Genomic DNA, 24,364 nt, shown 5'->3' with positions numbered 1-24,364 from the left:
TGGAGCCAGACCTTGGGTGCTGTCTGTACGTAGTTTGCACATTCTCCCTGCGACCGCCTGGGGATTCTCCAGGTGTGGCAAAGACGTGCTGGTTGGTAGTTTAATTGGCCCTTAGAGTGTCGGGAGTGGATGGGAAAGTGGGATAACATAGAACTAGTGTGAGCGGGTGACGTGGACTCGGTGGGCCGAAGGGCCTGTTTTTATGCTAATTCTGCTAATGGCAGGACTGTCGTATGTTGAAAGACTGGAGCGACTAGGCTTGTATACACTGGAATTTAGAAGGATGAGAGGAGATCTTATCGAAACGTATAAGATTATTAAGGGGTTGGACACGTTAGAGGCAGGTAACATGTTCCCAATGTTGGGGGAGTCCAGAACAAGGGGCCACAGTTTAAGAATAAGGGGTAGGCCATTTAGAACTGAGATGAGGAAAAACCTTTTCAGTCAGAGAGTTGTGAATCTGTGGAATTCTCTGCCTCAGAAGGCAGTGGAGGCCAATTCTCTGAATACATTCAAGAGAGAGCTAGATAGAGCTCTTAAGGATAGCGGAGTCAGGGGGTATGGGGAGAAGGCAGGAACGGGGTACTGATTGAGAATGATCAGCCATGATCACATTGAATGGCGGTGCTGGCTCGAAGGGCCGAATGGCCTCCTCCTGCACCTATTGTCTATTGTCTATTGTCTATGCTGCAAGTCTAAACCAAACTATAAGCTAAACTAAATTGCAAGTTATTTAATGAAGCTTATTTTGTTGCAAGTGCTGCCTCGGCAAGGCCACCAGCATAATCACCGCCCAGTCTCTCTTCTCCCCTCTCCCATCAGGGATAAGTTTGTATCTCTAATCTCTAAACTAAACTCTGAGATCAACTCTGAGTGTGTTCGGTTAAGGGGCAGGTTAATGGGGGGGGGGAGGAGAATAGATCTCTCACCTCTTGAAGAGGCAGCATTAGTGTAAAGTTAACGAGAACAGTCACAATACATGTCAGTAGTCGGTCGCTCCAATCAGCAGCGGCAGATCTATATGCAGCCTTCGACAAACCTGTCAATGTTTTGTCCTTTGCACCTGTTGGTCCAGGCAACCCTGTAAAACACAGAGGCGTCAGTCAGTGTGGGAAGATGCAAGCTCGACCCCATCACAACCAGAGGAGTTGAGTACAGGAGCAAAGAAGTCCTTCTGCAGTTGCACAGGGCCCTGGTGAGACCGCACCTGGAGTACTGTGTGCAGTTTTGGTCTCCAAATTTGAGGAAGGACGTCAATAGACAATAGACAATAGACAATAGACAATAGACAATAGGTGCAGGAGTAGGCCATTCAGCCCTTCGAGCCAGCACCGCCATTCAATGCGATCATGGCTGATCACTCTCAATCAGTACCCCGTTCCTGCCTTCTCCCCATACCCCCTCACTCCGCTATCCTTAAGAGCTCTATCCAGCTCTCTCTTGAAAGCATCCAACGAACTGGCCTCCACTGCTTTCTGATGCAGAGAATTCCACACCTTCACCACTCTCTGACTGAAAAAGTTATTCCTCATCTCCGTTCTAAATGGCCTACCCCTTATTCTTAAACTGTGGCCCCTTGTTCTGGACTCCCCCAACATTGGGAACATGTTTCCTGCCTCTAATGTGTCCAATCCCCTAATTACCTTATATGTTTCAATAAGATCCCCCCTCATCCTTCTAAATTCCAGTGTATACAAGCCTAATTGCTCCAGCCTTTCAACATACGACAGTCCCGCCATTCCGGGAATCAACCTAGTGAACCTACGCTGCACGCCCTCAATAGCAAGAATATCCTTCCTCAAATTTGGAGACCAAAACTGCACACAGTACTCCAGGTGCGGTCTCACCAGGGCCCGGTACAACTGTAGAAGGACCTCTTTGCTCCTATACTCAACTCCTCTTGTTCCGAAGGCCAAAATTCCATTGGCTTTTTTCACTGCCTGCTGTACCTGCATGCTTCCTTTCAGTGACTGATGCACTAGGACACCCAGATCTCGTTGAACATCCCCTCTGCTATTGAGGCAGTGCAGCGTAGGTTCACCAGGTTAATCCCCGGGATGGCGGGACTGACATACGAGGAAAGATTGGAAAGACTGTGGGCTTGTATTCACTGGAGTTTAGAAGGATGAGAGGGGATCTTATAGAGACGTATAAAATTATGAAAGGACTGGACAAGCTCGATGCAAAAAAAATGTTCCCAATGTTGGGGGAGTCCAGAACCAGGGGCCACACAGTCTTAGAATAAAGAGGAGGCCATTGAAGACTGAGGTGAGAAGAAACTTTTTCACCCAGAGAGTTGTGAATTTGTGGAATTCTCTGCCACAGAGGCCAATGCAGTGGAGGCCAATTCACTGGATGAATTTAAAAGAGAGATAGATAGAGCTCTAGGGGCTAGCGGAATCAAGGGATATGGGGAGAAGGCAGGCACGGGTTACTGATTGTGGATGATCAGCCATGATCACAATAAATGGCGGTGCTGGCTCGAAGGGCCGAATGGCCTCCTCCTGCACCTATTGTCTATGTTTCTGTGTTTCTATCCCTGTCACCCGCCCCAATCACTGGAGACGGCACGGTGGCGCAACGGTAGAGTTGCTGCCTCACAGAAACACCTGCCGAAGACCCGGGTTCGATCCCGACTACGGGTGCTGTCTGTACGGAGTTTATACGCAGAAACGGGGTTGTGGATGATCAGCCACGATCACAATGAATAGCGGTGCTGGTGCTGGTGCAAAGGGCCGAATGGCCTCCTCCTGCACCAATTGTCTATTTGGCCCATCAACCTCTAAACCTTTCCAATCCATCTACCTATCCAAATGTCTTTTAAATATTGTTATAGTCCCTGACTCATCTACCCCCTCTGGCAGCTCGTTCCATAAACCTACCACCCTCTGTGTGAAAAAGTTGGCCTCGGTTCCTATTAAAACATTCCCCACCCCCCCACCCTCCCCTTAAAACTATGTCCCCTGGTTCTTAAGGTACAGACTATGGATTATATTCAAAAATCATAATGTTTTTGGTCATGCCAACTAAATATAGACTTTGTAAAAATAAGGAACTGCAGGTGCTGGTTTATACCAAAGATAGACACAGAGTGCTGGAGTAACTCTGCTGGCCAGGCAGCATCTGTGGAGAAAAAGGATGGGTGACGTTTCAGTTCAAAATGGGGATTGAGGAAGGGTCCTGACCTCAAACGTCACCTATTCATTTTTTTCTCCAGAGATGCTGCCCGACCCGCTGAGTTACTCTAGGAAAATAACTGCAGATGCTGGTGCAAATCGAAGGTATCACAAAATGCTGGAGTAACTCAGCGGGTCAGGCAGCATCTCTGGAGAGAAGGAATGTGTCGACCCGAAACGTCACCCATTCCTTCTCTCCAGAGATGCTGCCTGACCCGCTGAGTTACTCCAGCACTCTGTGAAACGTCACCTATCCATGTTCTCCACAGATGCTGCCTGACCCGCTGAGTTATGGTAAGAGTTATGGCAGTGACTAGTGGGGTACCGCAAGGCTCAGTGCTGTGCCTTACAATATATATTAATGATTTGGACGAGGGAATTGAATGCAACATCTCCAAGTTTGCGGATGACACGAAGCTGGGGGGCAGTGTTAGCTGAGAGGAAGATGCTAGGAGGCTGCAGGGTGACTTGGATAGGTTAGGTGAGTGGGCAAATACATAGCAGATGCAGTATAATGTGGATAAATGTGAGGTTATCCACTTTGGTGGCAAGAACAGGAAAGCAGACTATTACCTGAATGGTGGCCGATTAGGAGAAGGGAAGATGCATCGAGACCTGTGTGTCGTGGTGCACCAGTCATTGAAAGTAGGCATGCAGGTGCAGCAGGCAGTGAAGAAAGCGAATGGTATGTTGGCATTCATAGCGAGGGGATTTGAGTATAGGAGCAGGGAGGTTCAGCTGCAGTTGTACAGGGCATTGGTGAGACCGCACCTGGAGTATTGCGTACAGTTTTGGTCTCCTAATCTGAGGAAAGACGTTCTTGCCATAGAGGGAGTACAGAGAAGGTTCACCAGATTGATTCCTGGGATGGCAGGACTTTCATATGAAGAAAGACTGGATAGACTCGACTTGTACTCGCTGGAATTTAGAAGATTGAGGGGGGATCTTATAGAAACTTACAAAATTCTTAAGGGGTTGGACAGGCTAGATGCGGGAAGATTGTTCTCGATGTTGGGGAAATCCACAACAAGGGGTCACAGTTTAAGGATAAGGGGGAAGTCTTTTAGGACCGAGATGAGAACGTTTTTTTTTCACACAGAGAGTGGTGAATCTGTGGAATTCTCTGCCACAGAAGGTAGTTGAGGCCAGTTCATTGGCTATATTTAAGAGGGAGTTAGATGTGGCCCTTGTGGCTAAAGGGATCAGGGGGTATGGAGAGAAGGCAGGTACGGGATACTGAGTTGGATGATCAGCCATGATCATATTGAATGGCGGTGCAGGCTCGAGGGGCCGAATGGCCTCCTCCTGCACCTATTGTCTATGTTTCTATGTTTCTATGACTACACTTCGTTAGGGGGTATAGTGTTGGTTTTACCAAGCTTTCATTCCGGGATGCAGCGTGACAATAGACTTCGCACACTTGATGTCATCGGTTAGATCATCGTCCAGAAAATCTGAAACAAAGAGATAAATATTACTATAAACAGAATGAGGACGGGTCAGGGTGGTGCAGTGGGAGAGCTACTGTCTTGCAGCGCCAGAGACAGGTGTTTGATCCTAACTCAGCGGGTCAGGCAGCATCTCTGGGGAAGAAAACCCTTCTTCAGACCCAACCTGAAATGTCGCCTGACCCACTGAGTTACTCCAGCACTCTGTGAAACGTCACCTATCCATGTTCTCCACAGATGCTGCCTGACCCACTGAGTTACTCCAGCACTCTGTGAAACGTCACCTATCCATGTTCTCCACAGATGCTGCCTGACCCACTGAGTTACTCCAGCACTCTGTGAAACGTCACCTATCCACGTTCTCCACAGATGCTGCCTGACCCACTGAGTTACTCCAGCACTCTGTGAAACGTCACCTATCCACGTTCTCCACAGATACTGCCTGACCCACTGAGTTACTCCAGCACTCTGTGAAACGTCACCTATCTACGTTCTCCACAGATGCTGCCTGACCCACTGAGTTACTCCAGCACTCTGTGAAACGTCACCTATCCATGTTCTCCACAGATGCTGCCTGACCCGCTGAGTTACTCCAGCACTCTGTGTCTATCTTTGGTGTAAACCAGCATCTGAAGTTCTTTGTTTCTACATACCGTAGGCAACATGGGAACAGCAGGATCCTACAAATAGCACTGTGATAGTGAAGGTTTCGCCTGTTTCGATCACCCATACACTAGTTGTATCTTACGCACGAGGGACAATGTAAGAAGCCAATTAACCTGCAACCTGGCGTCACGGTGACACAGTGATAGAGTTGCTGCCTTAAGGGCCTGTCCCACTTAGGCGATTTGAAGGCGACTGCTGGCGTCTAGGCTGTCGCCGACAGTTCGCCGGGTGTCGTGGGCACGATCGTGAGGAGTCTTCAATGAATCATAGTGGATCTCAGCGCGTCACGGAATAATCATTGTCAGTGAAATTTCTCGGTGACAGCTGGCTTGTCACCAGGTATCGTAGCTTATTGCGGGTGCTGTCTGTCGCACGCTGTCCCCAGGTTTGCTAGGTTGTCTTAGATGTATTTAGAAGCACGTAATATTAAATTAAGTAAAGTTATTTGAAGATACCATAAAATACTTGTGTTTAACCAATTTATTTACCATCAGGACATTTGACAGCTGGATTGGAGGGGGCAGTTTGACGGTCAGGTAAGAGTGGGGATTTTCGCGATGTTTATGGCCATCAGCGATTACTTTTAAAGTGGGCTCCCAACCCAGATATGCAACCCAGAAACCAGATATGCATCTCCCGTACATTTTCAAAGAATGCCCACACTCCGCACAAAAATTCATTTAACCACGTTTAGAATTAAATGTCTTAATACTGCTATTAGTAAACTGGAAGTCAATAGGGAAGCGGGGAGGAGAATGGATAAGGGGGAGGGGGAGGGGGGGGAGTGGAAGGGGAGGGAGGGAGGGGGAAGTGGAGGGGGAGGGGAATGGGGGGAGGGGAATGGGGGGAGGGAGGGGGGAGGGGGAGGGGGAGGGGGAAGTGGAGGGGGAGAGTGGGGAGGGAGGGGGATAAGGGGGGTTGAGGGGATGGAGTGGGGGGGAGGGGGAGAGGAATAGGGGGAGGGAGGGAGGTAGGGAAGCGGGGAGGAGGAACAAGGGGGAGGGGAAGGGGGAGGGGAGGGAAGGAGGGAGGGGGAGGGAGGGAGGGGGAAGGAGTGGGGGGGGGGGGGAGTTCTGCACCAATGCAGGAGGGGTTTGGGCCCAACATGTCCACTTGGTCTAGTCTAGACTAAAGTGTGGTCCAACCAGCCCTGACCGCAGCTGAATATCCGTCGAGAGGACTCACCGCCACAGCTCATGCCACAGTTCCTCTTGGTGACCGGGGTCTCCTCGTCCAAACACCACCAGAAGCTGTTGATCTGGAAGATGCCGCAGTCCATGGACAGGGCCTTGCCGCTATTCCAGTTGATGTTGACCGCACGCGTGTCGTACGTGCTCTCGTAGAACGCTGTGCACACCCCTGCTTCATCACAACCGAGAAACAGCCCATCATTAGAAACGTGGAGAAACATAGAAAAATAGGTGCAGGAGGAGGCCATTCGGCCCTTCACTCCAGCACCGCCATTCAATATAATCACGGCTGATCATCCACAATCAGTACCCCCCCCCGTTCCTGCTTTCTCCCCATATCCCTTGATTCCGTTAGCCCTAAGAGCTAAATCTAACTCTCTCTTGAAAACATCCAGTGAATCGGCCTCCACTGCCTTCTGTGGCAGAGAATTCCACAGATTCACAACTCTCTGGGTAAAAACGTTTCTCCTCATCTCAGTCCTAAATGGCCGACCCCTTATTCTTAAACTGTGTGACCCCTGGTTCTGGACTCCACCAACATCGGGGAACGTTTTTCCTGCATCTAGCCTGTCCAATCCCTTAAGAATTTTATATGTTTCTATAAGATTCCCTCTCATCCTTCTAAATTCCAGCGTAGGGATTCTCACACTAGAAAATATAAAACAAAGATCGATGAGTGAGGGCAGGTTTGTTTGAGATGAAAGGCCCAACAGAGGATGTACTTCCTGCAGCAGCTGAGGGAACACAATCTGCCACAGGCAATGATGGTCCAGTTCTATACGGCCATCGTAGAGTCCGTCCTCACCTTCTCCATCATGGTCTGGTTTGGATCAGCCACCAAGCACGACATCCGGAGGCTACAACGGATCATTCGCACAGCTGAGAAGGTTGTTGGCTGCAACCTTCCCCCCCATTGACGAACTGTACACTGCAAGGGGCAGGAAGCGAGCGGGCAAGATCATCTCTGACCCCTCTCACCCTGGACACAAACTCTTTGAAGCACTTCCCTCTGGAAGGCGACTCCGGACTGTCAAAGCAGCCACAGCCAGACATCAAAACAGCGAGCAGTAGCTCTGCTCAACAACTAAAAGTCTGTAGCCTCCTTTTGCTCCGGTATTTTATTTCATTCTTCACGTGTGTAAATTATAATGCTTTATTCTTGATTGTTTACTGTCTTGCTATTGAGGGCGTGCAGCGTAGGTTTACTAGGTTAATTCCCAGAATGGCGGGACTGTCATATGTTGAAAGACTGGAGCGACTAGGCTTGTATACACTGGAATTTAGAAGGATCAGGGGGGATCTTATCGAAACATACAAGATTATTAAGGGGTTCGACACGTTAGAGGCAGGAAACATGTTCCCAATGTTGGGGGAGTCCAGAACAAGGGGCCACAGTTTAAGAATAAGGGGTCGGCCATTTAGAACGGAGATGAGGAAAAACTTTTTCAGTCAGTGAGTTGTGAATCTGTGGAATTCTCTGCCTCAGAAGGCAGTGGAGGCCAATTCTCTGAATACATTCAAGAGAGAGCTAGATAGAGCTCTTAAGGATAGCGGAGTCAGGGGGTATGGGGAGAAGGCAGGAACGGGGTACTGATTGAGAATGATCATCCATGATCACATTGAATGGCGGTGCTGGCTCGAAGGGCCGAATGGCCTCCTCCTGCACCTATTGTCCATTGTCTATTGTCTACTGTACGTTCGTGTTGTTACTTGTGAGCGGAGCACCAAGGCACATTCCTTGTATGTGCACATATTTGGCCAATAAAATTTATTCAATTCAATTCCAATTATTTTGTCTCAAAACCCCTTGATTTGTGACTCACATTCTTTCAGATTGTGCCCCTTAAATCCATCCAGTCCTCCCTCCTTGAAAAGCCGAGCCAGTTCACACTTGTCGAAGATTTTGCCACTCGTGGCCGCCAGGATGATTGTCAGAGTCAAAAACACCCTCATCCTGTCCTTCCCCACCGGGCCTCTCGTCGTCTGCAGCTCCAGCCTCTGCGGTGGTCAGTCAACGGCTGCAGAGTTTCCTCAAGAGAAGACAAACAAGCCGGGAACACAGTCTGTAACTGAGCACTGGTCCAATCCCCAGAAGGTTCCCAACACCCAAGCCCAAAAGCAAAACACTGCTCAGATGCTGTAAACCCGAGGTTTGGATCATTTCGTTTCAGTCTAGGAATAAAACTGCAGATGCTGGTCTCAATCGAAGGTAGACACAAAATGCTGGAGTAACTCAGTGGGTCAGGCAGCATCTATGGAGAACATGGATAGGTGACGTTTCACAGAGTGCTGGAGTAACTCAGCGGGTCAGGCAGCATCTGTGGAGAGAAAGAATGGGTGACGTTTCGGGTCGAGACCCTTCTTCAGACTGATGTCAGGGGAGCTGGCGGGACTCTGTCACCCATTCCTTCTCTCCAGAGATGCTGCCTGACCCGCTGAGTTACTCCAGCACTCAGTGAAACGTCACCTATCCATGGTCTCGCCGGGAGTCAGTCTACCCTGTGAGACCAAGAGCAGGCTCGGCGATCATTTCGCTGAACATCCTCGCTCAACCTCTGAAGGAAAATAACTGCAGATGCTGGTACAAATCGAAGGTACCACAAAATGCTGGAGTAACTCAGCGGGTCAGGCAGCACCTTGGAGAGAGGGAAAGGGTAACGTTTCGGGTCGAGACCTTTCTTCAGACTGATGGAAGAAGGCTCTCAGTCTGAAGAAGTGTCTCGACCCGAAACGTCACCCATTCCCTCTCTCCTAGATGCTGCCTGACCCGCTGAGTTACTCCAGCATTTTATGATGCCTCCACTCTTCTTCTACTCAGTCTGTCTTAACCTACCTGATCTCCCGGTGGCTCAGCACTTCAACTCCCCCTCCCATTCCCAATCTGGCCTTTCTGTCCTGGGCCTCCTCCATTGTCAGAGTGAGGCCCAGCGCAAATTGGAGGAACAGCACCTCATATTTCGCTTGGGCAGCTTACACCCCAGCGGTATGAACATTGACTTCTCTAACTTCAGATAGTCCCTGCTTTCCCTCTCTCTCCATCCCCTCCCCTTCCCAGTTCTCCCACCAGTCTTCCTGTCTCCGACTACATTCTATCTTTGTCCCGCTCCCTCCCCTGACATTAGTCTGAGGAAGGGTCTCGACCCGAAACGTCACCCATTCCTTCTCTCCAGAGATGCTGCCTGTCCCGCTGAGTTACTCCAGCATTTTGTGTCCACCTTTTAAACTCAATACTCATACTATCCTGCCATTGACTGTGTCAGTCCTGCCCTTGTTAGACGTCCATAGCTTAGACATTTCCCGCCCTTTGTGTGAGAAAGCTGCCGCTCAGGTTCCTATTAAATCTTTCCCCTCTCACCTTAACCCTTTGTTCTCTGGTTGTTGAATCCACATAATCTGGACATGACTGAACATTAACCCTGTCTATTCCCCTCATGATCGGCCATGCAGTAGCTCATCAGAAGATGCATTGTTGAGAAAGAGATGGGATTGGGACAGAGTAAGGAACATTTAACAAGCCTCAGTCAAATACTCTCAGAACACACGCTGGAGGGTGTCGACTACATTCAGCAATCCCTGGTTGTATTTCAAATACTGAGCAGGTCATAGACTCACAGAGTGATACAGTGTGGAAACAGGCCCTTCGGCCCAACTTGCCCACACCGGCCAACATGTCCCAGCTACACTAGCCCCACCTGCCTGCGTTGGCCCATATCCCTCCAAAACCTGTCCTATCCATGTACCTGTGTAACTGTTTCTTAAACGATGGGATAGTCCCAACCTCAACTACCTCCTCTGGCAGCGCGTTCCATACACCCACCACCCTCTGTGTGGAAAAGTTACCCCTCAGATTCCTGTTAAATCTTTTCCCCTTCACCTTGAATTTATGTCCTCTGGTCCTCGATTCCCCTACTCTGGGCAAGAGACTCTGTGCATCTACCCGATCTATTCCTCTCATGATTTCATCCACCTCTATAAGATCACCCCTCATCCTCCTGCGCTCCATGGAATAGAGACCCAGCCTGCTCAACCTCTCCCTGTAGCTCACACCCTCTAGTCCTGGCAACATCCTCGTAAATCTTCTCTCAACCCTTTCCAGCTTGACAACATCTTTCCTATTACATGGTGCCCAGAAAATGTCTTCACACTGTCCTGTCACACCCTCCCTTGGGCACCCGGTACAGAGGGGGGGGGGGGGGGGGGGGGTCGGGAGGAGGGGAGGGAGGGAGGGGAGGGGAGGAGGGGGTCTCCCTGTCGGTCTGCTCCTGGGCCTGGCCAAGATGGCCGCTCGCGGGTCCAGGCAGCGGGTAGTCGTCGGTCGCACAAGGGTCGGCTGCCCGCCCCTCTTCCGGGGTCACGTCCGTGCCCGCGTGTCCCTGGAGAGGGAACACGCACACGCGGTGCCCACGGGGACGCTGGAGGCCTTCCGTGACCGCCGGTCGCCGCGGGGGGGGGGGAGTGTATTGTTGACAAAGTTGGCGGGATTTTAATCTGACGACTGTTTTGTTTGTAAACTGCCGATACGGGCGGCTTCTGATTTGATCGCGTTACTGCCCTGTGTGTTTGTGTTTGTGTTTGGAATAAAGTATTTGTAAAAAAATAAATAAAGGGCAGGAAGACAGCACGGGGTGGACACAGAGTGAAGCTCCATCCACACCGCCCCCTCACACACTCCCCAGGGCAGGGACACAGGGTGAAGCTCCCTCTACACCGTCCCCTCACTCACACACTCCCCAGGGCAGGGACACGGAGTGAAGCTCCCTCTACACCGTCCCCTCACTCACACACTCCCCAGGGCAGGGACACAGAGTGAAGCTCCATCCACACCGCCCCCTCACACACTCCCCAGGGCAGGGACACAGAGTGAAGCTCACGCCTCTCCATCGGGGCCCTGGGGTGGGGGGCACTGCACCGAGGAGTCCCCTGTAACCTGTTCCTCGCGCGGTTCACAGACTCGCCAGCCGCCTGCCACTGTTGCGGGCTGGAAGAGTCTGCGTACCACGTGTACATGGAGTGTGTGTGTACCACATGTACATGGAGTGTGTGAGTCTGTGTACCGCGTGTACATGGAGTGTGTGAGTCTGTGTACCGCGTGTACATGGAGTGTGTGAGTCTGTGTACCGCGTGTACATGGCGTGTGTGAGTCTGTGTACCGCGTGTACATGGAGTGTGTGAGTCTGTGTACCACGTGTACATGGCGTGTGTGAGGTTGCAGCTCCTGTTCCAATATCTAAAGGGGCTGCTCGTTGCTTTTTGGCTGCACTTCCCACCCACCGCCCTCATCTCTGGACCCCCTGTGTGTGGGGGGAGAGGGTGGGGGGGCCGAAGATGTCCTTGTTGGGTCGGGTTGCTGCTGGGCCCGGCCAAGATGGCCGCCCTCGAGTCGCGGCGCCAGGCGGAAGAGGGCTCTGCCCGAGCCGGCTGCCTGCCCCTTTTCCGGGGTTACGTCCGTCCGCGCCCGGTTGGGGTTGGAGAGGGACCGCGCGCTGTCCACGGGCGCCCTGGGGGTCTCTGGGACCGCTGGGCACCGCGAGGAGTGGAGGTATCCTGGATGGGGATTGTAATATAATTGTATAATAGTTTCAACTGGTATATTTGTTTGTATAGTATTCTGGCGGTGGGTTCTGTTTTGGTTTTATTGTATTGTATATATTATTTTAATATTTGAATAAATATTTTTGATTTAAAATATTTAAAAAATTAAAACATAAAAAAAACCCGGAGTGAAGCTCCCTCTACACTGCCCTGTCACTCACACTCCCAGGGCAGGGATAGCACGGGGTGGACCATTCCCTCTACACTGCCCTGTCACTCACACTCCCAGGGCAGGGATAGCACGGGGTGGACCATTCCCTCTACACTGCCCTGTCACTCACACTCCCAGGGCAGGGATAGCACGGGGTGGACCATTCCCTCTACACTATGCCCATTGTTTCATCTCTGCCCCCGAAACCCCTCTGTATTTGCCGGCGGTGAGGGGAAGCCCCTCTCTATGTGGGACTCCCCGACCCCTTACCTCCTCCTGAGGTTCCCTGCTCCAGTCTCTGCAGCTCCGAGCTGCTGGGGATTGCTGCCACAGCCGCTCTCTGTCTCACGCAACCTCCGCCCACAGCGGCCTGCGCTCTCTGACGCCTGGGAACCGCTGAGCGAGGGGTGAGAGCAGGCCAGAGGGAGGGGGAGGAGCGGGACAGGAGACTGGAGAAGGGACAGGAGTGGGAGTGAAGGGGAGGGGAGGGGGCTCCAGGCTCCAGGCTCCATCGACACCTCACGCTGCCTCGGCAAGGCCAGCAGCATAATCACCGACCAGCCTCACCGATTAGTACATTGTCAATTACGTGTTATTCTTAATTGTTTACTGCGTGTCAAGTCAAGTCAATTTTATTTGTACAGCACATTTAAAAACAACCCACGTTGACCAAAGTGCTGTACATCAGTTCAGGTACTAAGAAACGAACATACAATGGCACACAAACATAACAGCACACACATAAACAGTTCACAGCGCCCCCTCAGAGGGCCTCAAACGCTAGGGAGTAGAAATAGGTTTTGTGCCTGGACTTAAAGGAGTGGATGGAGGGGGCAGTTCTGATGGGGAGAGGGATGCTGTTCCACTGTCTAGGAGCTGCAACCGCAAAAGCGCGGTCACCCCTGAGCTTAAACCGAGACATCGGGATAGTCAGTAGCCCCAAGTCGGCCGACCTTGGTGATGTCCGACTTGAATGGTGTCAAGTTAGGAAAAGGGGACGTACAACGAGATCTGGGTGTCCTAGTGCATCAGTCACTGAAAGGAAGCATGCAGGTACAGCAGGCAGTGAAGAAAGCCAATGGAATGTTGGCCTTCATAACAAGAGGAGTTGAGTATAGGAGCAAAGAGGTCCTTCTGCAGTTGTACAGGGCCCTAGTGAGACCGCACCTGGAGTACTGTGCGCAGTTTTGGTCTCCAAATTTGAGGAAGGATATTCTTGCTATTGAGGGCGTGCAGCGTAGGTTCACTAGGTTAATTCCCGGAATGGCGGGACTGTCGTATGTTGAAAGACTGGAGCGACTAGGCTTGTATACACTGGAATTTAGAAGGATGAGAGGAGATCTTATCGAAACATATAAGATTATTAAGGATAGTTATTAAGGTTAGAGGCAGGAAACATGTTCCCAATGTTGGGGGAGTCCAGAACCAGGGGCCACAGTTTAAGAATAAGGGGTAGGCCATTTAGAACTGAGATGAGGAAAAACTTTTTCAGTCAGAGTTGTGAATCTGTGGAATTCTCTGCCTCAGAAGGCAGTGGAGGCCAATTCTCTGAATGCATTCAAGAGAGAGCTAGATAGAGCTCTTAAGGATAGTGGAGTCAGGGGGTATGGGGAGAAGGCAGGAACGGGGTACTGATTGAGAATGATCAGCCATGATCACATTGAATGGCGGTGCTGGCTCGAAGGGCCGAATGGCCTCCTCCTGCACCTATTGTCTATTGTCTATTGACCTGAGGGACCTGGAGATAGAGTGGTGGGTTAGAAGATTTTTGATATAGGGGAAGGCAAGCCCGTTTAGGGCTTTGTATGTGAATAGGAGGAGCTTGAAGTTGATTCTGTGCTGTACTGGGAGCCAGTGGAGAGAGGCCAGAATCGGGGTGATGTGGTCCCTTGTACGGGTACCCGTCAGGAGTCTCGCTGCGGCATTTTGGACCAACTGCAGGCGGGACAGGTATGATTGGCTGATCCCAGTGTATAGGGAGTTGTCGTGTTGTTACTTGCGAGCGGAGCACCAAGGCACATTCTGTGTATGTACGTACTTGGCTAATGGAATTTATTCAATTCAATTCAATTCAATTCTCACCCCGGCCACTCCCTCTTCTCCCCTCTCCCATCGGGCAAGAGGTACAGAAGTTTGAGAACGCACACCTCCAGATTCAGGGACAGTTTCTTCCCGGCTGTTATCAGGCAACTGAACCGTCCTCTCACCAGCTAGAGAGCGGTCCTGAGCTCCCATCTCCCCGTGACCTCCGCTCTTAAGGATTGCAGAGTCAGGGGGTATGGGGAGAAGGCAGGAACGGGGTACTGATTGAGAATGATCAGCCATGATCACATTGAATGGCGGTGCTGGCTCGAAGGGCCGAATGACCTCCTCCTGCACCTATTGTCTATTGTCTAACCTTTCTTATCCACAGCCTAACAGCGATCAAACATTTGGATTTTAGGTAGACACAAAATGCCGGAGTAACTCAGTGGGTCAGGCAGCATCTCTGGAGAGAAGCAATGGGTGACGTTTCGGGTCGAGACCCTTCTTCAGACTGATGTCAGGGGAGTGGGTGGGACAGATTTGACCCGCTGAGTTACTCCAGTATTTTGTGTCTACCTTCGATTTAAACCAGCATCTGCAGTTCTTTCCTGCACATATGGATTTTAGGTAGTGTTTTAAGGTGGCATGATAAATTAATTGATAATTCAGTCTGAAGAAGGGTCTTGACCCGAGATGTCACCTTTCAGTCACGGTGGCGCGGCGGTAGAGTTGCCGCCTTACAGCGAATGCAGCGCCGGAGACCCGGGTTCCATCCTGACTACGGGTGCTGTCTGTACGGAGTTTGTACGTTCTCCCCGTGACCTGCGTGGGTTTTCTCCGAGATCTTCGGTTTCCTCTCACACTCCAAAGACGTGCAGGTTTGTAGGTTAATTGGCTTGGTATAAATGTAAAATTGTTCCCAGTGGGTGTGGGATAGTGTTAGTGTGCGGGGATCGCTGGTCGGCGCGGACCCGGTGGGCCGAAGGGCCTGTTTCCACGCTGTATCTCTAAACTTTTTCTCCAGACTTGCTGTCTGACCCGCTGAGTTGCACAGTTCAGTTTATTGTCACGTGTACCGAGGCACAGTTAAAAGCTTTTGTTGCGTGCTAACCGGTCAGCGGAAAGACAATACATGATCACAATCGATCCATTTACAGTGTACAGTACTCCAGCGTAAAATACTCCATTGTGTCTGTCTTTGATAATTCTGTCCAGATTATTCCATTTTATGGGAGTATTTTGGGTTTGCAGTTTACTAATCACAAAATCAAAGTGTTAAAATAAGTAATTGACAACAAAGTTGGGTGGCAGGGTGGTGCAGCGGGTAGAGCTGCTGCCTCACAGCGCCAGAGACCCAAGTTCCATCCTGACTATGGGCGCTGTGAAGGTCAATGTTAATAGGCGATTTTTAAGATGGCGATCGTCGGATTGTTCATCAGTTCGGGCATCAGGGGTTACGGGGAGAAGGCAGGAGAATGGGGCTGAGAGGGAGAGATAGACCAGCCATGATTGAATGGCAGAGTAGACTTGATGGGCTGAATGGCCAAATTCTGCTCATGAATGCGTTGAAAGACTGGAGCGGCTAGTCTTGTATACACTGGAATTTAGAAGGATGAGAGGGGATCTTATCGAAACGTATAAGATTATTAAGGGGTTGGACACGTTAGAGGCAGGAAACATGTTCCCAATGTTGGGGGAGTCCAGAACCAGGGGCCACAGTTTAAGAATAAGGGGTAGGCCATTTAGAACTGAGATGAGGAAAAACTTTTTCAGTCAGAGAGTTGTGAATCTGTGGAATTCTCTACCTCAGAAGGCAGTGGAGGCCAATTCTCTGAATGCATTCAAGAGAGAGCTAGATAGAGCTCTTAATGATAGCGGAGTCAGGGGGTATGGGGAGAAGGCATGAACGGGGTACTGATTGAGCATGATCAGCCATGATCACATTGATTGGCGGTGCTGGCTCGAAGGGCCGAATGGCCTCCTCCTGTGTCTATTGTCTATTGAGAGAAACGTTCCCACAGTACAACACAGTCTCTCACACAGTGCGGCCGTGGAATGGTGCCCACTGCCTTGTACACCGCGGCCTGGGGGAACATTCCCACCCTGATAGCTGCACTCTCGATACACTGACTGGCACGGGGAATCGTTCACACTGTGGCGACGATGGCTGATAACACAGCAGCTCGGCACTACAGCAAATGGCAATGCTGGCCTTCACTGTCAGTCAGCGCACATGGGCACAAGGGTAAACATTGTCCAACTGCATTCACATAGCGCCCTGGTGACACCACACCTGCAGCGCTCAGTGAAGTCGTTGGAGGGGGTTGAGAGGGAGAGGGAGGGAGAGGGGGAGAGGGAGGGGGGGGGGGGGGGGGGAGAGAGAGAGAGAGAGAGAGAGAGAGAGAGAGAGAGAGAGAGGGAAAGGGAGACAGAGACAGACAAAGAGAGAGGGACTGAGAGAGATAGATGGACAGAGAGAAAGACAGATGTAGACAGAGAGAGAGACAGAGCGGGAGAGACACGGAGAGCGGGAGAGAGACGGAGGGAGAGGGAGAGAGTGAGAGACAGAGATCTTTAGGGCTGACAATACTCACCTTGGTCAGAGGAGCTTCCATCCCAGAAAGCTGCAACCTTCCACCATCTTGGTCATCGGCCCTGCTGGGAGCACCCCACAAGCCTTGCCGTTTCACAGATGTTCTGACCCAGTCGTCTGGCCATAACCATTTGGCCCTTGTCAAAGTCGCTCAGGTCTTTACTCCTGCCCATTTCTCCTGCATCCAACACGTCAACTTCAAGAACTGACTGTTCACTTGCTGCCTAATATATCCCACCCCTCAATATATCCCACCCCCATTTCCTTCTCCTTCCTCTGTCCCCTTCCATCCCTGTTCCTTCCTCCAGCTTTACACTTCACTCCCCGTCTCTCCTCATCTGACACCCTTTCACCTCCAGCCTTCGTCACTTACAATCAACCCCCCCTCCCCTGAATCCACCCATCACTCACCAGGTGGCCACACAATGCTGGAGTAACTCAGCGGGTCAGGCAGCATCTCGGGAGAGAAGGAATGGGTGACCCCTTAAGGGTCTCGACCCGAAACGTCTCACATTCCTTCTCTCCCGAGATGCTGCCTGACCCGCTGAGTTACTCCAGCATTTTGTGTCTACCGTCAATTTTAACCACCACTGCAGTTTTTCCCCACACATCTTTTTTTTTCTCTTAGGCCCCCCCCCTCGGTCACAGCTTACCATGGGTGACACATCGCTCGTTAGGCTTTGTTTCCCCCACATCTCTCTGTTCCAGCATTCTCCACCCCCCCCCCCCCCCCCCCCCACCTCCACTCCATCAGTCTGAAGAAAGGGTCGCCTGTCCACTCCCTCCGCAGATGCTGCCTGACCCGCTGAGTTCCTCCAGCACTGTGTGTAATACTGTGGGAGTAGCATAGGGGGTGGTCACGGTAGAGTTGCTGCCTCACAGCGAATGCAGCGCCGGAGACTCAGGTTCGATCCTGACTACGGGCGCCGTCTGTACGGAGTTTGTACGTTCTCCCCGTGACCTGCGTGGGTTTTCTCTGAGGTCTTCGGTTTCCTCCCACACTCCAAAGACGTGCAGGTTTGTAGGTTAATCGACTTCGGTAAATGTAAAAATTATCCCTAGTGTGTGTAGGATAGTGTTAGTGTGCGGGGATCGCTGGTCGGCACGGACACGGTGGGCTGAAAGGGCCTGTTTCCGCGCTGTATCTCGAAACTAAACTCTAAACATCACGCCTCACTCCTCCAGCTCTTTCGTTTGAGATTCCTCTGGACTTAATGTTGCTACCTCACAGCGCCAGAGACCTGGGTTCGATCCTGACTACGGGTGCTGTTCATACGGAGTTTGCACGTTCTCCCCGTGACCACGTGGGTTTTCTCTGGGTGCTCCGGTTCCCTCCCACATACTAAAGATGTCTGGGACTGTATGGGTTTAATTGGCCTCTCCAGGTTATTCCACGTGTGCAGGGAGTGTATGTGAAAGTGGGATGATATCAGAGATACTGCAGGTGCTGGTTTACACAAAAAAGACACAAAGTGCTGGAGTAACTCAGCGGGTCAGGCAGCATCTGTGGAGAACATGGATAGGTGACGTTTCGGGTAAGGACCCTTCTTTGTGGTGATACAGATATGGTGGAGATACAGGTTGGAAACAGGCCCCTTCGGCCCACCCGGTCCGCGCCGCCCAGCGATCCCCGCACACTAACACTATCCTACACACACTAGGGACAATTTTTACATTTACCAAGCCAATTAACCTACAAACCTGCACGTTTTTGGAGCGTGGGAGGAAACCGGAGATCTTGGAGAAAACCCACGCAGGTCACGGGGAGAACGTACAAACTCCGTACGGACAGCGCCCGTAGTCGGGATGGAACCCGGGTCTCCGGCGCTGCATTCGCTGTAAGGCGGCAAGTCTACCGCTGCGCCACCGTGCCGCCTATAACTCGGGTGATCGATGGTCAGCATAGACTCGGTGAGCTGAAGGGTCTCTTTCCAGGCTGTGTCTCTCTATATAATACTCAGCCGTCAATGGGCCTCGCCCGCTGTGGTTGGAACACCTTTAATGCACGATGAAACGACACAAGGAACAGCAACCTTTCCACAGTAAAACTGAACTGATGGCAGCTTTTAATTTCTGATTTAATAAATAAACTTGACAGTATCACGTTTGCAGCAGGGCCTGCACTTGAAGGCAGTAGAGCTGGGAATATGGGCCAGGCACCACCTTCTGATGCCCTTGCTCGCCAGCCACACAGAGGTGGCGGGTTTACCACCTGAGTTAGTTTAGTTTCAGCCGCTCGGTTACACCGGGGGGATATTCTCACGGCAAACCCAGATGGGGGAAAGACACACGGATTGTGCGGCGGTCCTCGATTCATTCGGTCCCACTTGCTTCCCATTGCTGGGGGGCCTGCAGCGGCCCGTAGCTCCGGAGTCAGTCCCCGGCTTGGAGGGGCTTTATCTGCCCGGTCTCTCGGACGTGTCCCGCGTTTCACCTCAAGATTGTCGGCCACACGGGTTGGGCACCACGTGGGCGGGTGGGTGGCTGACGATCGGCGATCCCCGGGGTGGCGTGACATGGCGGAGCTTCTCCGCGGCCTGTTCTCGTACAAACCCCCCCCCCCCCCCCACGGGCCAACGCATCGCCGGGACGCCTGGTGTCCGTCGGTGGAGGCCGGCTAGTCGGGAGTCCGTTCCCATTCCCGCTCCCTCCCTCCATCCCTCCCTCCCTCCATCCCTCACTCCGCGCTCAATACTTCTTCTTCTTGGACTTGTGCTTCCTGTAGGAGTGCTTGCTGAAGGCCGGGAAGCGCTGGCTCCTGCTGTCGCTGTCGCTGTCTGAGCCCAGGGTCTTGCCCCCCCCTGCGCTGTCCTCCCGGCGTGCCCCGGGCTCGGGCTCGAGCGGGGGCCAGTTGTCCGGGGCCGCGGGGCAAGGCCAGGCCGCCATGTCCTGCAGCTGCCCGAAGTTGAGCATGGGGGGCATGGAGATGGGCGGGTAGTAATGCTGTTGCTGCTGCTGCTGCTGCTGGAGGAGCTGGGAACTGAGGTGGTACTGCTGCAGAGTGTAGGAGCTCATCTGAAACACAACACACGACAGTACAGCCCTTCAGCCCACAATGCCCATCGTAAACACGATGCCACCTTAAACTAATCTCCTCCGCACAGACTTCCACCAGTGGCGCAGCGGGTAGAGCCGCTGCCTCCCAGCGCCAGAGAGCCGGGTTCCATCCTGACCTCGGGTGCTGTCTGTGTGGAGTTTGCACGTTCTCCCCGTGACGTTTTCACTATATTTTAACTAATTTTAACAGGGTGGCACGATGGCGCAGCGGTAGAGTTGCTGCCTCACAGCTCCAGAGACACAGGTTCCATCCCGACTACGGGCGCTGTCTGTACGGAGTTTGTACGTTCTCCCCGTGACCTGTGTGGGTTTTCTCTGGGTGCTCCGGTTTCCTCCCACACTCCAAAGACATGCAGGTTTGTAGGTTAATTAGCTTCGGTGAAAATTGTGAATTGTCCCTAGTGCGCACCGATCAGCCAAAATTGACGAGCCAAAACATTATGCCCACCTGCCTAATCTGCTGTTGGTCCTCCGTGAGCAGCCCCATACGCAGCAGGGTGCGATGCACTGTGTATTGTGACACATTCCTCCCGTGACCATCGTTAATGGTTCTTCACACAGAGAGTGGTGAGTCTGTGGAATTCTCTGCCACAGAAGGTAGTTGAGGCCAGTTCATTGGCTATATTTAAGAGGGAGTTAGATGTGGCCCTTGTGGCTAAAGGGATCAGGGGGTATGGAGAGAAGGCAGGTACGGGATACTGAGTTGGATGATCAGCCATGATCATATTGAATGGCGGTGCGTACAGGCTCGAAGGGCCGAATGGCCTACTCCTGCACCTATTTTCTATGTTTAACATTTTTCTATCAGTGGTCATAATGTTTTGGCTGATCGGTCGGTGTATGTAGGATGGTGTTAGTGCGCGGGGATCGCTGGTCGTCGCGGGCTCGGTGGGCCGAAGGGCCTGTTTCCGCGCTGTGTCTCTAAGATCTAAAACGCAAGCTAACTAAGGCTTGCGACCAGTGCCCAAGCAGTTACTCACCATTGCCTGCCAGTAGTAGGGATCAGGGTGGCTGAAGCTATTGTTCATACAGTACTGTGGAGTTAGAAACATCGAGGAACTGGGTCCACTGGGGAACTGAGGGTTCCTGCGGAAAATACACAGAGAATGCATTAACAGGAGGCACAAGACTGTGCACCACTTCTCCTCTCTCTCTCTCTCTCCTTCCTCTCCTATTAACGATTTAGACGAGGGAATGAAATGTGACATCTCCAAGTTTGCGGATGACACAGAGCTGGGTGGCAGTGTGAGCTGCGAGGAGGATGCTATGAGTCTGCAGGGTGACTTGGACAGGTTGGGTGACAATAGACAATAGGTGCAGGCCATTCGGCCCTTCGAGCCAGCACCGCCATTCAATGTGATCATGGCTGATCATTCTCAATCAGTACCCCGTTCCTGCCTTCTCCCCATACCCCCTGACTCCGCTATCCTTAAGAGCTCTATCTAGCTCTCTCTTGAATGCATTCAGAGAATTGGCCTCCACTGCCTTCTGAGGCAGAGAATTCCACAGTGAGTGGGCAGATGCAGTATAATGTGGATAAATGTGAGGTTATCCACTTTGGTGGCAAGAACAGGAAGGCAGATTATTATCTGAATGGTAGACACAAAATGCTGGAGTAACACAGCGGGACAGGCAGCGTCTCTGGAGAGAAGGAATGGGTGACGTCTCGGGTCGAGACCCTTCTTCAGACTGAGTCAGGGGAGTGGCTGTACAGAGACAGTAAGATTGGTGGGAGACCTGGGAAGGGGATGGAGAGAGGGAAAGCAGGGGATTCTTGAAGTTAGAGAATATAATGTTCCTACTGCAGGATTCATACTAACTGAATGGTGTCAGATTAGGAAAAGGGGAGGTGCAACGAGACCTGGGTGTGCTTGTACATCAGTCACAGGTACAGCAGGCAGTGATGAAAGCTAATGGCATAATGGCCTTCATTACGAGAGGATTTGAGTTTAGGAGCAAGGAGGTCCTATTCAGTTGTACAGGGCCCTGGTGAGACCACACCTGGAGTATTGTGTGCAATTTTGAGGAAGGACATTATCTCCTAATTGAGGAAGGACATTATTGCTATTGAGGGAGTGCAGCGTAGGTTCACCAGGTTAATTCCCGGGATGGCGGGACTGACATATGATGAAAGAGTGGATCGACTGGGCCTGTATTTCTCTGGAATTTAGAAGGATGAGAGGGGATCTTATAGAAACATATCAAATTCTTAAAGGATTGGACAGGCTAGATGCAGGAAAAATGTTCCTGAAGTTGGGGGAGTCCAGAACCAGGGGTCACAGATTGAGAATAAGGGGGTCAGCCATTTAGGACTGAGATGAGGAAAAACTTTTTCACCCAGAGAGTTGTGAATCTGTGAGATTCTCTGCCACAGAAGGCAGGGGAGGCCAATTCACTGGATGTTTTCAAGAGAGAGTTAGATTTGGCTCTTAGGGCTAAAGGAATCAGGGGGTATGGGGAGAAAGCAGGAACGGGGTAATGATTTTGGATGATCAGCCATGATCACATTGAATGGCGGTGCTGGCTCAAAGGGCCGAATGGCCTACTCCTGCCTATTTTTGGTATTTCTGTATGGATTTCACTCCCCTCTCCTTATCTGACACCTTTTTGTCTCCTTTGCCACTTACTCCAGCCATCTGCCAACCAACCCTCCCTCACCTGTTCCCACTCAACACATCTAGGAAGGAACTGCAGATGCTGGTTTGTATTTAATCACAGCGCCGGAGACCCGGGTTCCATCCCGACCACGGGCGCTGTCTGTGCGGAGTTTGCACGTTCTCCCCGTGACCTGCATGGGTTTTTTCCGCGATCTTCGGTTTCCTCCCCCACTCCAAAGACGTGCAGGTTTGTAGGTTAATTGGCTTGGTAAATGTAAAAGTTGTCCCCAGTGGGTGTAGGGTAGTGTTAGTGTGCGGGGATCGCTGGGTGGCACGGACCCGGTGGGCCGAAGGGCCTGTTTCGGCGCTGTGTCTCTAAATAAAGTTCCCCAGTTACTGTACCTGGAGTTGTCCTGTGGCACTCGACTCGGAGCGATCTCCGTTCCCAGGTACGGCGTACCTGTATCAGTGTGGGAGCTTCCTGCAACACACACACACCTGTCCCGTAAACCTCTCACAACAACACGTCTCCGCTAAAGTTATTGACGATGCCACGTTTCCGAAAACCTTAACCCTTTTGTTTTTATTTCCGTACTACGAAAGCCCATTTTTATCCCATGCTTTTAATTAATGGGTAAGGCCGCATTTGGAACATTGTGAGCAATTTTGGGCCCTATATAGACAATAGGCACAGGAGGAGGCCATTCGGCCCTTCGAGCCATCACCGCCATTCAATGTGATCATGGCTGATCATTCTCAATCAGTACCCCGTTCCTGCCTTCTCTGAGGAAGGATGTGCTGGCTCTGGAGAGGGTCCAGAGGAGGTTTACAAGAACGATCCCAGGAGTGAGTAGGTTAACCTATGATGAGCGTTTGTCGGCACTGGGCCTGTACTCGCTGGAGTTTGCAAGAATCGGGGAGAACTTCATTGAAACGTACAGAATAGTGAATGGCCTGGATAGAGTGGATGTGGAGAGGATGTTTCCACTAGTGGGAGAGTCTAGGACTAGAGGTCACCGCCTCAGAATTAAATGATGTTCTTCTAGGAAGGAGGAGAGGAGACATTTCTTCAGTTAGAGGCTGGTGAATCTGTGGAATTCTTTGCCATGGAAGGCAGTGGATGCCAAGTCAGTGGATATTTTTAAGGCAGAGATTGATAGATTCTTTGTTTTGAACGGGTGTCAGGGGTTATGGGGAGAAGGCAGGAGAATGGGGTTGAGAGGGATAGATCATCCATGGTTGAATGGCGGAGTAGAATTGATGGGCTGAATGGCCTACTTCTGCTCCAATTACTTATGAACTTATCTCAAACGGTCCTAAACACCATCCTGACCGGGTCAGGGTATGTAATCGCCAAGAGCAGTCTGCAATTTTATTGTAAAGATCCAGTCACTTTACACTCTTCATCATACAGCTTTTGAAGGAATGCAGCAAGTTTAGAGGCCCTCAAAGTTGCAGTCATGCTATGCCTGGGCTCCACACATACGTGATTCTTCACAGGATTTGGGGTACAGCAAACTAGCCCCCTGGAAAGGGTGGCACGGTGACACAGCGGGTAGAGTTGCTGCCTCACAGCGGGCAGAGACCCGGGTTCTATCCCGACTACGGGCGCTGTCTGTACGGAGTTTGTAAGTTCTCCCCATGATCTGCGTGGGTTTCCTCCGGGTGCTCCGGTTTCCTCCCACATCCCAAAGATGTGTGGGGTTGTAGGTTAATTGGCTTCTATAAATTGCTCCTTTGTGTGTGTCGGATAGAACCAGTGTAGGATGATGGATGGTCGGCGTGGACTTGGTGGGCCGAAGGGACCGTTTCCGCACTGTAGCTCTAAAGTCTAAAGAATTGGCTTGAGTTTAGTTTAGAGATACAGCA

The 24,364-nt window shown here is 51.4% G+C and overlaps 3 protein-coding genes across 5 annotated transcripts in view; 1 reads left to right on the top strand and 2 right to left on the bottom strand.

Annotated features, from left to right (window-relative positions):
* Nucleotides 1–24,364, top strand: part of LOC144598614 (lipase member H-like) — a 64,398-nt gene that overhangs the window by 12,998 nt on the left and 27,036 nt on the right. The window lies entirely within an intron of this gene.
* LOC144598613 (lysozyme C-like) lies at nucleotides 601–12,606 on the bottom strand. 3 transcript variants are annotated; one of them, XM_078408816.1, is made up of 5 exons: nucleotides 12,494–12,606; nucleotides 8,304–8,510; nucleotides 6,476–6,652; nucleotides 4,552–4,630; nucleotides 601–1,081 (listed from the first exon to the last, which is right to left on the bottom strand). In XM_078408816.1, exons 2-5 carry the CDS (start codon nucleotides 8,431–8,433, stop codon nucleotides 1,018–1,020), a joined length of 450 nt encoding a protein of 149 aa, XP_078264942.1. In that variant the 5' UTR covers nucleotides 8,434–8,510; nucleotides 12,494–12,606; the 3' UTR covers nucleotides 601–1,017. The 3 variants fall into 3 exon arrangements, with proteins under 3 accessions (XP_078264942.1, XP_078264944.1, XP_078264943.1); XM_078408818.1 differs by having other exon boundaries at nucleotides 6,476–6,649; XM_078408817.1 differs by having other exon boundaries at nucleotides 8,304–8,498.
* On the bottom strand, nucleotides 18,876–23,006 carry LOC144598612 (uncharacterized). The gene is made up of 3 exons (XM_078408814.1): nucleotides 22,898–23,006; nucleotides 20,879–20,984; nucleotides 18,876–19,856 (listed from the first exon to the last, which is right to left on the bottom strand). The coding sequence occupies exons 2-3, from the start codon at nucleotides 20,948–20,950 to the stop codon at nucleotides 19,530–19,532; spliced, it is 399 nt and encodes a 132-aa protein (XP_078264940.1). The 5' UTR covers nucleotides 20,951–20,984; nucleotides 22,898–23,006; the 3' UTR covers nucleotides 18,876–19,529.

The sequence above is a fragment of the Rhinoraja longicauda genome, chromosome 12 (assembly GCF_053455715.1).
Source record: "Rhinoraja longicauda isolate Sanriku21f chromosome 12, sRhiLon1.1, whole genome shotgun sequence".
NCBI lineage: Eukaryota > Metazoa > Chordata > Chondrichthyes > Rajiformes > Arhynchobatidae > Rhinoraja > Rhinoraja longicauda.
Note: the sequence above shows the minus strand (reverse complement) of the source record. Positions and strands in the feature narration are given on the sequence as shown.